Consider the following 14,466-nt stretch of genomic DNA (forward strand, 5'->3'; position numbering starts at 1 on the left):
TTACAACCTTCCTGAGCATAACATATAGGACGTTTTTATTTATACATATTAGCTAACATCTGTAAGTATAGTCACACATGTTTATAAGCCAAAGATGAGGGCCATTGACTTTTAATTTGGTGCAAACAGCTAACTTGATTATCTTAACTCAAATGCCATTGTCTACAATACAGGGCTGCTTGTGAGAGGAGCCTTCAGTCAATTTCCTGATATCTGAGCATCGTTCAAAATGCATAGTGGGTACCAACTGCTACAGAACAAGGACTAACACAAACTATTCATATGTCATTGACATTGTATGCCTGACAGTCCTAACTTACCAACAAGCCATGATATTAGACAAATGTTGGCTTGACTTAATGGCACAGATTGGATCTGACTTGGGCAAGTTTAGCAACGTCTCTCTGCTACGTGAATGGACTGAGAAATGCAGCACTCCGTAATGCACCTTATGGGTGTAAATTGTGTTTGGTGGATAATGAACTAATTTGTTGGACTCTTGAGTGTAAACTGGATATAAAATTGCCACGCATTAACTTCTGGTGGGCGTAATAGATTGAAAATTTCCGAATCCCTGATCCACTTTAAAATAAACCATTTCTTTTTACCTGATTCCATCGCTTGCCTTTGATGGATCCTTGACCCTGACACAGTTCTCCTGACATACCCGAGGAAGCAGTGATGATATGTCATTTTGTAATTTGTGCCCATCCCACAAAACTGAGTGGTGCAGCTTTTATTCTGTGTTTTGTCTTGCGTTCAAGGTGAACTGCTCTAATCTATTTCTCCCTTTTCGTAGTGATGGCACTTTGAATCCAAATGGAGTGAGATTTGGGAGTTCTGAAATCTACCACATTGGTAATGTTTCAAGCGTGGTGATCTAATGTAATGTTTTTCTATAATTGTCGTTGCGTAATTTTATTTCTTCACGTCGCTTTTACAGTGCCAACATGTGTTACCAATCCAGAGGTCAATGGTCACGTTAGCCTCGTGATTACTCAGCTCCAACTTGCTGCTTTATCATATGTGGTTAGAAGTAATGGAGTTGGAAAGTAAAGATTCTTTTCCCTTTGGCATTGAAATTTTACTTCAGTTGAAAAGTCCTTTGTCGCCAGCAATGGGCTAAGGTAGGCTGTCCAGCAGGGGAAATGGTTTGGAATCCTTGTCAAGGTGATGGGGTAGATTTTCTGCCAGGTATAAAACTGGCAGTGCGGATTGGTCACACATTATAGAAACTGCCCAATTTTCATTTCCATTTATCTCAAAGCTTAATATCAGGTGTTAGAAAAGATAGCAGAAGCTTTCTTACTTCATTATTAACTAAAATATCTGAAGTTGGAGAACATCATTTTTTAAAAAAAACACTTAATTTTCTGTAGGGAGAGTCATGTTTTTTTTATTGATTTACGGAATGTGGGCATCACTGGCTGAATCAGCATTTATTGCCCATCCCTAGTTGCCCTTAAGAAGGTGGTGACGAGCTGCCTTCTTGAACCACTGAGGTGTAGGCACACCCACAGTGCTGTGAGGGAGGGAGTTCCAGGATTTTGACCCAGCGACAGTGAAGGAATGGTAATTGTATTTCCAAGTCAGGATGGTGAGTGGCTTGGAGGGAACTTGGAGGTGGCGGTGTTCCCAGGTATCTGCTGCTCTTGTCCTTCTAGATGTAGTGGTCATGGGTTTGGAAGGTTCTGCCAAGGAACTTTGGTGATTTCCTGCCGGGTGTCTTGTAGATGGTTCACGTGGCTGCCACTGTTTGTCGGTGGTGGAGGGTTGAATGTTTGTGGAAGGGGTAGCAATTAAGCAGGCTTCTTTGTCTTGAATAGCATCCAGCTTCTTGAGTTGTTGGAGCTGGACTCATCCAGGCAAGGGAAGAGTATTCCATTGCACTCCTGATTTGTGCCTTGTAGATGGTGGACAGGCTTTGGGGAGTCAGGTGGTGAGCTACTCGCTGCAGGATTCCTATCCTTTGACCTGCTCTAGTAGTCACATTATTTATATGGCTAGTCCAGTTCAGTTTCTGGACAATGGTAACCCCCAGAATATTGATAGTGGGAGATTCAGCAAATGTTAATACCATTGAATGTCAAGGGAAATGAACCAACGTTATTGAATTCCCTGAAGAAGTACCAAGTTGCAGGCTTGGAAATTACAATGAATGGGATACATGGGTCATCAGAAGGCCTTTTTAAAGGCATCATATATGGGATTTATGACAAAGGTGAAATTGTGTGGAGTCTAGGTCCAGGGAGCAGAATGCATTGAAAGTACAAAACACCAAAAGATAGGAATTGAGGAAAGTTTCTCAGACTGTCGAAGTGGACAATGGTGTCCTGCAGGGATTTGTCTTTTGGACCACTGCTGTTCATCAATGATTTAGGCTCAAATCTGCAAATTATGTTGGCAATGAATATGGAGGCCTGCACCAAAATACAGGAATACTAGCTTGTAATTTGGACAGATAAGATTTGACAAATAAGATTTAATATAGCAAAATGTGTGACCATCCATTTTTAGTGGGAACAATGAGCTTCTCATTTCTTAGAAGATATGAAACTGAATGGAGTACTGGAGCAGAAAGAGATCAGAGTATAGATGCACAAATTGCTAAAAGCAGCAGCACAAGTTGGTTAGGCCACATGCATGAGGGAAATGGTAAGGGGTAGGGTGGGAAGAGGTCATTAAAGTAAGAAGAGGCTAACATGGAATATAAAGACTGACATGGGCCAATTGGGATGAATGACCTGTTTTTGTGCACCATAGAGTTATGTACACTTGAGGTTTCTGACATTATGAACGGAGATTGGGAGAAGTTTACAGAAACACTGCGCTGTTATCTTGAGGTTGGGGTTAAGGCATACTGCTGGTCTACTTTTATATGACCCAATGTGAAACCTGAAATGGCAATGTTGGCGAGTGCCCTGAACCTGTGGCCTCTTGGTAAATGGAACATTCACTAAATTGTGAAGTGAACTGTATTCATGATGATGTGTTTTTACTCATTTACAAATGCAACATAGTGATATCAGTCCAGTTACAAATTATAAGTTTCTCATATGAAGTTATGGTGGATTGGGGAGGCAATGGCCTCGTGGTATTATCGCTAGACTATTAATCCAGAAATTCAGCTGATGTTCTGGGGACCTGGGTTTGAATCCCGCCATGGCAGCTGGTGGAATTTGAATTCAATAAAAAATATCTAGAATTAAGAATCTACTGATGACCATGAAACCATTGTTGATGTTCCATAGAATCCCTACAGTGCAGAAGGAGGCCATTTGGCCCACTGAGTCTGCACAAACTCCCCGACAGAGCATCCTACCCAGGCTCTATCCCCGTAATCCCATGTATTTACCCCGCTAATCCCCCTAACCCACACATACTATGACACTAAAGGGCAATTTAGCATGGTCAATCCACCTAACCTGCACACCTTTGGACTGTGGGAGGAAATTGGAGCATCTGGAGGAAACCCACGCACACATGGGGAGAACGTGCAAACTCCACAATGACAGTCACCCAAGGCCGGAATTGAACCTGGGTCCCTGGCACTGAGAGGCAGCAGTGATAACCACTGTGCCGTCATTGTTGGAAAAACCCATCTGGTTCACCAATATCCTTTAGGGAAGGAAATCTGCCGTCCTTACCTGGCCCGGCCTACATGTGACTCCAGAGCCACAGCAATGTGGTTGACTCTCAACTGCCCTCTGAAATGGCCTAGCAAATCAAATCAAATCAGTTCAAGTGCAACTAGGGATGGACAATAAGTGCTGGCCAGCCAGCTACGCCCATGTTCTACAACTAAAAAAAATGCTCCCTGCTCTCTACAATTTAAAAATATGTTTGCTAAGCCCCCTTTCTTGGCCATTGGCGAGGCAGGGTTCAAAATCAATACATAGTCACAATATGAGTTGTTTGTTTCTCAGCACCATAAAGAATAAATTGAAATCTGGCAAAATAGCTGCATAGAATATTAATCAAATCTGTTGTGTAGTAGCTAAGAAGCCAGTCAGTTGAGAAACTGCAGTCTTTTTTCCTGTCTGAAAGAAATTTGTGCCATTTTGTCCTGTAGTGGAAGCCTTTGAGGAAGTTATGGACAGTCTCTGTGTCCCACAGTATAACAAGGATGGCGAGGAAAGAGTCATTCTTTTCTTAAAGATGGCCTGCAATCAGGTTTTCACAGCGGATCTGGTGAAGAGGATAAGATATGCCATTCGAGTGGCTTTATCAGCTAGACATGTGCCTGCCTTTATCCTGGAGACTAAAGACATTCCGGTAAGTCCATGCATCTTTTGAATAGCTTTTCATATTCTCTTTCAAATAAACTGTTTTCTGCTATTTGCGAAGTCACATATTTGTTACTGTGGACGTGAGCCATCACATGGTGCTGTGGGATGGTTGGAAGCAGAGAGCAGACAGCATCTGGAGAGGGAGAAAGAGAGAGAGAACAGCATCTGGAGAGAGAGAAAGAGAGAGAGAACAGCATCTGGAGAGAGAGAAAGAGAGAGAGAACAGCATCTATAGAGAGAGAAAGAGAGAGAGAACAGCATCTATAGAGAGAGAAAGAGAGAGAGAACAGCATCTATAGAGAGAGAAAGAGAGAGAGAACAGCATCTATAGAGAGAGAAAGAGAGAGAGAACAGCATCTATAGAGAGAGAAAGAGAGAGAGAACAGCATCTATAGAGAGAGAAGCAGAGAGAACAGACAGTGTCTATATAGAGAGAGAAGCAGAGAGAAGGGTAGTGTCTGTAGAGAGAGAAGCAGGGAGAACAGGCAGCTCCTATAGACAGAAATCCTCCATTGTACTTCAATGACCTTTATTCAGAACTCTAAATTGATGGACCTATAGTCGACATAAGCCCAATATTTATTTCCCTCAATTTACACAAGGAATAAGGAATTGATCTTGAATGTGCCAACATTATTCCTTGAATAATAAGGGTGGAAATCATATTTAATGGTGATCACAATGAGCTGGACAGTTTTTCTAAATTGAGAAATTCCTTGGATCCTTGGGCACTGGTTTACAGATTGTTTTCGAACCATAAATCTACGTTAATGTAAATAATGTTCCCAATTGCAATAAATCCCCAGAGATTAACTCTGCAGAATTAGCCTGCAGTACTTCTTGAGAAGGTTGAGCTCAGTTAGGTGCGCTCATCATCTGGCTAACTTGAAGCAATAAGTTCGGTAAATCGGATCTGCATTTAACTATATTATTTCTAATTGGCCAAGCAGTTGGAAAATGTCTCTCCAATCGATTTATGTGGCATTATTTCAGTCCATTGACTTTACGAGGCTTTGATTCATAATTGAAATCACAGATATTATGTACTTTATTTCGCCATACGGACATTTTCATTTGTAAAACTTCACATTTAACAGTTTGAAATGATTTGCGCTCTGTAAAAACAAATGTTCCACTACGATTCAAATAAAACTGGAGCTTTTGACTGGAGCAGGAATAATAAATTGAAAGATCTGGGTTTTTTCTTTAAGGGCTGGGTGTACTTATATTACACAAAGTATATAACGTAGCCTGAAACCTGATATGAAAAGATGCATTCTTGATCCTAACCCATGAAAGTACAGTATTTCTGTGTCAAATGATTGTGCGGTAATTTTGTAACTGGGATTTAGTGAGCATGTGCGTGTGTGCATACTTCCCTACTCTTATATCCCATTCCCTTGCAATAAATAACAATATTCCATTTGTTTTCCTAATCATTTGCTGACCCGACATACTACCCTTTTGGGATTCATGTATCTGCCAAAGTGGACAAATTCACATTTTTCACACACAACACTCCATCTATCAATGTTTTGTCCACTCTGTCAACCTGCCTATATCCCTTTATAGGCACTCCCTGGCTCCTCTTGACAGCTTTGGCCACCATACATTCAGTCCCTTCACCTAAATTATTGATGTAAATTGCAAATAGTTGAGGCAACAGCACTGATCCCTGTGACATTCCACTTGTCATGGCTTGCCAACCTGAAAAAGGCCCATTTGTCATTACTCTCTGCTTACTGTTAGCTAACCAATCCTTTATCTATGCTGATGTTTTATTACACTGTAATCTTGTATAGTAGCCTTTGAGGCGACACCTTATCAAATGCTTTCTGGAAATCTAAGTACAACACATCTACAGGTTCCCCTTTATTTCCTTTGCTTGTTACTTTCTCAAAAAACTCTAATCAATTAGTTAAACACGATTTTCCTTTCACAAACCCATGTCGACTCTGTCTGATCAGATGATTTTCTAAGTATCCTGCTATAGCTTCCTTAATGATGGATTCTAGTAATTTCCCTGTGACAGATGTTAGGCTATCTCACCTGTAGTTTCCTCCTCTCTGTCTTTCTTCTTTCTTAGCTAATGTAACACCTTTATTTATTTCCCAATCCACTGGGAGCTTTCCAGAATCGAAGGAATTTTTGAAGATTGGAACCAATCCACCTATTATCTCTACAGCCACTGCTATAGAGATAATACAGCTTAAAAGACTGTGGGATGCAGGCCATCTGGTCCTAGAGACTCTTCAGCCTTTGGGTATAATAATTTTCCCAGCATCTTTTCTCTCATGATGGTGATTGTTTTAAGTTCCTCCCTCCCGTTCAGCTCTTCATTTTCAATTATTTCTGGAAGCTTTCTAAATGTTGTACATTGAAGACAGACTATCTGTGCAATACTTCTACCATTTCCTTGTTTTCCATGCTCAATGCACCAGGCTCACTCTCCAGAGTGAGAGTTCGATTATGATACAATATTCTTTTACTCCCCGCTCCCCTTAAGCTTCTCAAATATACACACATTTAACATTAACATGGGTTACAAAGTATATCTTGGGCTATAATAGTCTCAATGACACACAGTCCCTTTGAACACATAGGCTGGCTCTGGTCAAATACACTATCCACTCTGAACCCTAGTGAATTTCTGTGGATTTCTCCTCAAAATCCCCCCAGCTGATTCTTATACCGTGAGCCACCTTGTCTCACTGAACTTTGGCTTCCACACAAGTGATTCCAAATTCCTCTTTCAAACAGACACACTTTCAAATCTTCTTTTAAATACTGCTTCCCGTCAGCTGCTTCCATTAAGGTTACACTTCCAGGTTTTATACCCTGTTCAAGATTCCCTTGTCTTGACTATTGCACAAACTCTTCACAATTGCTTTAACTACCGATTCCCAGGCTGTATTAAGATGGCACCAAACTTTTGACTTGGTCTGCTTATTGCAGCTGTCTGTTCAATTCAGAACACTGAATCTACTTTTCTCTCGAGTTCTCCTGAAGAGTGCCTTGTTCAACTTCTTGGTCTCTGTTCTCTTTGTTTCACCTTCCTAAGACATTCATTCTGTCCAAATTCCCTGGCTATCTGAACTTTATCTGGTCCTTTTTGCAGCCCCCTTGTCTTGTCTAGCTTTTGGACTTTAGCTAGTGGACTTTAACCTGGTGTTGTTAGACTTCTTACTGTGTTTACCCCAGTCTAACGCCGGCATCTCCACATCATAGCTTTTCCTCTGGCAGAGCTGAGAGACTTTACTCCCCAGTTTCCCATCTTCAACTGCAATATACCCAGCTCAAAAAATAAACTCAGTGCCTTCCTATCCTAAAGATGCCCCCAGTTGCTAAGCAACGACTTTATATTTCTGCCAGCTTGTTTACTCTGCAGGCCGTAACTGTCTCTAAGCACAGTGCAAGCATAGCAAATCCCCACGTATACAAATACCTTTGTCTAACATGAATCCAACTATTGGTTGAACCTTTTTTACACAGAAACACTAAATTAAACCCACTTAAAACTATACCTTACTTTTAATATTTAACAACATGAATATAAATTCCTTAAAGCTACCTACGTTTTCCTGGCAACATGTCCTTCATCTAAAGCCCAATATCTGCAGTGCAAGGGGGCATTCATTACATACTGCATCCTATTTTGCACAGATAATGAGTGACCTGATACTAGGTGGGCCAACACCTTATGTATTTAAGAAATTGACAAGCTGTTCTCATTCCCCCCCCCCCCCCACCTTTTTTTCCTCCAGTACACCATTAGTGGAAAGAAAGTAGAAGTGGCGGTGAAGCAGGTTATCGCTGGCAAGGACGTCAAGCAGCGGAGCGCCTTCTCAAATCCGGAATCTCTGGACCTTTACAAGAGTATTCCTGAACTCCAGAACTTCTGAGTGTTTTATGTAAATATGTGCAAAATAAATTTTATTTAACAGAGTAACTATGTCATTGGCAAGATAGTTGGTGCAGTTTTGTGTTTGATTATGTTTTTCTATGCTCCTTCAACATAGAACATACTTTTAAACCTAGACTGGCAACAGTGCAGATAGAACGTGGGCAACTTTATTTGAACCCAACACTTGGAATAGTGACAGGATCTGGTACAGCTCTGATGTTGCTCTCCATTGATGTCAATGAGATGTAATGTTGGTTAGGGTGCAAAATTAGCACGGCATTCAACCTTGCAGATTTCTTGGGTACAGTTAGGTTAAAGAGTCGTCCAGTCGATGCAAAACTTACTTTGAATACGAACTTCCTGAACTTGGATACAAATTACAATAATGGTTGATGAAATCAAGATATTGTAACTTATATTTTAAATTAATTTGAATTTAATGGATGAATTTGTTTTTTTTTTATTGAGCATCCAATCTGGAGATCTTGCCGTTAATATTACGGAGAAAGATGTTTCTTTTATCTGTACCAGTGTTATGTGACATTTTATGGAAATAATTTCACACTGTAAAACATACAGTGGACTTGCACTACACAGTTACATGTACACTTTGTTTAATTGGGCAAGATTGATCAGGCAAGAATGCTTTTATTTTGGAAGGCATCGTTTATCTGGGGAGAAATGTGACTATTTAGGTCGGAGGTGGTCATTAACCTCGGTGAGAAATCAGTGTAGACCAAAATTACCATTATACCATGTTAAATGGATAGGACAGTGGTAACAATAAGGTTTCGCAAGCACATCGGTAGTTTTCTTGGTCTTGCCTTTGTCCCCGTTTCTCAGTTGCAAGCTCAGAATATGTTTGAAAAATGTCTGCTTGTCTGTGTCTCAGTAGAAGGTTTTCTAATGCACAATAGCGATGGCTCTGCTTGTTTTGTATACCGGGCTTATTAGATTCTTTACTGATCTCGTTAAAGGTGGGCTTGACTTTCAAAATGCCATGGGTGGCAAATCGTGTTGTTGTACATTGTGGTGTTGCATGATCTTCCAATATTCATAAAACTGTCCATTTCCGTGCTTACAACTCCAGGAATTGATGTAAAAGATAATGCATTTTATCTTGACTGCATATGTTTTAAGTACAAATCCCTGTAAATTGTAACGTTCCTTTGAGAATAAAAATTCTTATTGCAAACCCAAGTGATTCAAACTCATTTCAGTAGCAGTTTGCTGAACATAGAGTGATTTTCTTTTTACAGAACTAAAAACAAAGTGTTGGAAAAATTCAGCAGGTCTGGCAGCATCTGCGGAGAGAGGAACAGAGTTGATGTTTCGAGTTCATTGTGACTTTTCTTCAGAACTGACGAGAGGGAGAAATGTGATTGGTGTTGTGCTGTTGAAGAAGTGGGGAGGAGCAAGTAGTGCAAAAGGGAAGGTCATTGTTATAACCACAGCAGGTGTTATTGGCTGAACAAGCCAAATCTCAGAGGGAAACTTGTCTTACTGATCATAACTTTTTTTTTGTATTTTGAAAGTATAGAAGCATAGAATTCCAGTAACAATTCTAGGATTTAAAAAAAATTTATTACTAAGAAGAAAAATAACTTAAAAGCAGATTAAAGTTACACAGTTAAAACAGTCTTATGCAATATCCCCTGAAAAAATACTTCATGGGGAACACTTGGGTAAGGGTGGCTCAGTGGCACAGTGGTTAGCACTCCTGCCTCACAGCGTCAGAGATCGGGTTCGATTCCTGGCTTGGGTCACTGTCTGTATGGAGTTTGGACGTTCTCCCCATGCCTGCACGGGTTTCCTCCAGTTGCTCCGGTTTCCTCCCACAGTCCGAAAGACGTGCTGGTTAGATGCATCGGCCATGCTAAACTCTCCCTCCCGAACAGGTGCCAGAATGTGGCGAGTAGGGGATTTTCACAGTAACTTCATTGCAGCGTTAATGTAAGCCTACTTGTGACACTAATAAATAAGCTACTTAGAAACAACTCTCTCATAGATTTTCATTATAAAAATCTTGTAATACCCAGTATTACTTAGCAAAGGTATACCGCATCACGCCTCAAACACTTCCATTCTGCTGTGGAAATCCAAAGAAAATTCAGAAACATTTAAGTTCCTTAAATGAAGGCCGGAATTCTTTGGCCATTCACGCCGGCGAGATTCTCTGGTTCTACCAGCAGCGCACCCCCGCCCGCGGGTTTCCAGGCAGTGTGGGGTGGCTTCAATGGGATATCCCATTTTGTATGTTATCCCCGGGACTAGATAATTCCGTCGTCAGTGAATGGAATACCACCTCCTGTCGCCAAGAAACACATAGCAGGGAGGCCAGAGAATCCCACCCAAAGGCTTTCCTGACTGATCTGACTGAATGGATGTTGCCAATTTCACACCTCCTCTCAGCACAGAGCTGGTCTCAGGACATCTCCCTCATACAGCCAGCGCAACCTCACCTCAACATCTTTACTTAATTATGCTTTATTCCTTTCAACTCCAATTCCGTTGTCCTCACCCCTCGTTGAACTAAATTTCCCAAAATATGAGAATCTTCCATGTTTTCCTATCGGCCCAAATAAAATGCATCCAATAAAATTTAATAACCTTCCCTTCTTTACTTATGAAACCTGTGTAATTTGTAAAAGTCCCTTAAACTCCCCTTCGAAATTTAACATCTAAAAGCCAAGTCCCTGTCTATCTGATGATGCAAATTTTTAAACGTAACAAAAACCCAGCCTATTTCCATAGCCTCTCATTACAAATGCGTGGATCTAGCACATTTATCCCTTTTATCTCACCGCTCACAGACAAGCTGTCTCGATCAACAACCCCAGCATAATCAAATCATGTATTTACACACACACAGCCGCCTTTACAGAAAGCCACCATGTTCTCAAAATAGCAGCCATCTTCACAGTCATGGATAGGTTAGGGGGGGTGGGGTGGCGATTGACTGACAAAGATTCCAATTCGATTTTCAAGTTTGCTGATGACATCACCGTAGTGGGTCAGATCACAAACAATGACGAGACACAGGAATGAGACAGAATCTGGTGAACTGGTGCGGCAACAATAATCTCTCCCTCAATGTCAACAAAACGAAGGAGATTGTCATTGATTTCAGGGAGCGTAAAGGGGAACATTCCCCTGTTTACATCAATGGGGACAAAGTAGAAAGGGTCGAGAGCTTCAAGTTTTTAGGTGTCCAGATCACCAACAACCTGTCCTGGTCCCTCCCATGCTGACACTAAAGTTAAGAAAGCCCACCAATGCCTCTACTTTCACAGAAGACTAAGGAAATTTGGTATGTCAGCTACGACTCTCACCAACTTTTACAGATACAACCAGAAAGAATCATTGGTTGAGGAAAAAGGATGAGGGTGGCACAGTGGTTATGTATGGTGCATCACAGCTTGGTATGGCTCCTGCTCTGCCCAAGACTGCAAGGTACTACAAAAGGTCGTGAATGTAGCCCAATCCATCATGCAAACCAGCCTCCCATCCATTGACTCTGTCTACACTTGCTGCTGCCTCAGCAAAGCAGCCAGCATAATCAAGGACCCCACGCACCTCGGACATTCTCTCTTCCATCATCATCTGTCGGGAAAAAGGTACAAAAGTCTGAGGTCACGTACCAACCGACTCGAACAGCTTCTTCCCTGCTGCCATCAGACTTTTGAATGGACTTACCTTGCATTAAGTTGATCTTTCTCTACACCCTAGCTATGACTGTAACACTACATTCTGCACTCTCTCGTTTCCTTCTCTATGAACGATATGCTTTGTCTGTATAACGCACAAGAAACAATACTTTTCACTGTATGTTAATACATGTGACAATAATAAATCAAATCAAAATCAAAGATGTCATGACACAAATGGCCAACAGAATGGTAATGGTAGTAGTAAAGAAACAAAACATTGGTCCAGAAAAGGTTTTAATATCAGAGAAAGGTCAGTGCTACCTGAAATCAAAACATGAGAATAAGATATGGACTGGCAATGGGTGGGGTGGGCATACAAAATGGGCCACCAAGGTCATGGTCTAAAGTTGTCAAACTCAAGGATCAGTAAAGGGACTAATCAGGAGATGCGGTGCTCTTCCTCAAGCTTGAGTTGGGTTTCACTAGAATAGTGCAGGAAGCTGATGACAGAAATATGAGCCTGAGAGCAAGAGTTGTGAATTAAAATAGGAAGTGGCTAGCAGATCGGGTCATGCTCGTGGACTGAATGGAGATATTACGGAAGTGGTCACTCAGTCTGCGTTTGGCCTCCCTATTGCAGAGGAGACCACATTATGAGATGTGAAAACAATAGACTAAACTGCTTGGAGTACAAGTCAATTGCTGCTTCATCTGGAAGGCGTGCGTGGGTTCTCAGACAGTGAGGAAGGTGGAGATAAAGGGCAGGTGTTATCGCTCCTGCCAATTGCTCAGGAAGGTGTTGGGTGTGACAGAGGAATAGATGAGGGTGTTGTGGAGGGAGCAGTCCCTATGAAACACTGACAGCGGAGGGGACGGGAAGATATATTTGGTGGTGGCATCAAGTTGGAGTTGGCAGAAATGGCAGTGGATAATCCTTTAAATATGCATGCTGGTGGGGTGGAAAGTGAGAACAATGGGAGCCCTTTCATAGTTCTGGGAGGGAGGGGAAGATGTGAGGGCAGAAGTTTGGGAAATGTATTGGATCCAACACAGTGGAGGGGAATCATTGGTTGAGGAAAAAGGATGAGGGTGGCACAGTGGTTAGCACTGCCGCCTCACAGCACCAGGGACTCGGGTTCAATTCCCAGCTTGGGTCACTATGTGGAGTCTGCACCTTCTGTGTGTCTGCGTGAGTTTCCTCCGGGTGCTCAGGTTTCCTCCCACAGTGTGAAAGACGTGCTGGTTGGGTGGATTGCCATGCTAAATTCTCCCTCAGTGTACGCGAACAGGCGCTGGAGTGTGGCAACCAGGGGATTTTCATAGTAATTTCATTGCAGTTAATGTAAGCCTACTTTTGACAAATAAATAAACTTTAACTTTAACTTGTTGTGGAAGGTAATATGATCGGAGATGGAAAAACTGGGAGAATGAAATGGAGTCCTTAGAGGAAGCAGGGTGTGAAGTGAATAGTTGAGTCAGGTGTGGGAGTCAGGTGGCTTGTAATGAATATTGGTAGACACTCTATTTCCAGAATTGGAGAAGGATATGTCAAGGAAGGATAGGGAAGTGTCAGCGATGGAGCACAGGGAGGTGAGAGGCGGGCAGAAATTGGAAACAAAATTTATTAATTTTCCGCTTCAGGGTGCGAGCAGAAAGTGGCATCGATACAGTCATTAATGTGTTAGACAAAGAGTTGTGGGAAAGGGCCTTTGTTGAACTGGAACAAGGAAAGCCCCACCTATCCCACAAAAAGACAGGCATAACCAGGGCCCAGGCATACATCCATAGCCACACATTAAAGGAGAAAATGTTCAATGGGAAAAGAGGTTCAGCCAGGAGGATGGTGGATGGGGTTTGTCTGGGCCTCTGTTCATGCGGAGGACAGCCCTCAAACTGTCCTGCTGAGGGAAGAAAGTGTAGAGGGATTGGATATCCAAGGTGAAGAGTGAGCTAATTAAGAAACTGGGAATTGTTGAAATGCTGCAGGGTGTCAGACTAATCACGAATGTGGATGGGAAGGAACTGGACAAAGGAAGAGAAAATAGAGTCAGGATAGGAGGAAATGAGTTTAGTGGGGCAGGGAGAGGCTGAAACGGGATGGTCCTGTTTGTGGAATTTGGGAAGGAGGTAGAAGTGGGAGGTGTGGTGTTGGAGGACTATGAGGTTGAAGGTTGTTCAGGGAAGATCTCCAGAGGAAATTAGGTCAATGACGGTGCGAGGAATAATGGCTTAATGTTCAATGGTGAGTCATAGTCCAGGGGAGGTAGGAAGAAATATTTTAGAGTTGGCACTTAGCCTCTGTAAGGTAATGGTTGGTGGGCCAGATATCAACAGTGCCACACTTGTCAGCAGATTTGATAAAGTCAGGGTGCACCTGAGAGAAAAAAGTGCAGCATGTTCCGGGTGCGACAGGTTAGAGTGAGTGAGGGGAGTAGAGAAATTAGGGTGGCCAATATCACGCCAACAGCTCTCAATGGGATGAAATAGGTGGGTAAGAGGTCAGAGGGTGGGATCCAGTAGAGGGAGACTACTGGAGATGGGTGAAACGGCCCATTGAGCTGGTGGAGGGGAGAAATGAGCATGGAGACTAAGGTGACTGAAGAAGAGTCCGAGATTGTTCTGA

General features: G+C 42.1%; 1 protein-coding gene across 1 annotated transcript in view; it reads left to right on the plus strand.

Moving 5' to 3' along the window:
- Positions 1-9,391, plus strand: part of aacs (acetoacetyl-CoA synthetase) — a 115,000-nt gene extending 105,609 nt beyond the window's left edge. The window contains exons 16-18 of the mRNA XM_078227042.1: positions 800-858; positions 4,073-4,275; positions 8,054-9,391. Of these exons, the coding sequence (XP_078083168.1) occupies positions 800-858; positions 4,073-4,275; positions 8,054-8,191 (400 nt within the window). The 3' untranslated portion in view covers positions 8,192-9,391. The remainder of the gene's footprint in view (positions 1-799; positions 859-4,072; positions 4,276-8,053) is intronic.
- Positions 9,392-14,466: the final 5,075 nt, after the last annotated feature.

The sequence above is a fragment of the Mustelus asterias genome, chromosome 13, assembly GCF_964213995.1.
Source record: "Mustelus asterias chromosome 13, sMusAst1.hap1.1, whole genome shotgun sequence".
Taxonomy (NCBI): Eukaryota; Metazoa; Chordata; class Chondrichthyes; order Carcharhiniformes; family Triakidae; genus Mustelus; species Mustelus asterias.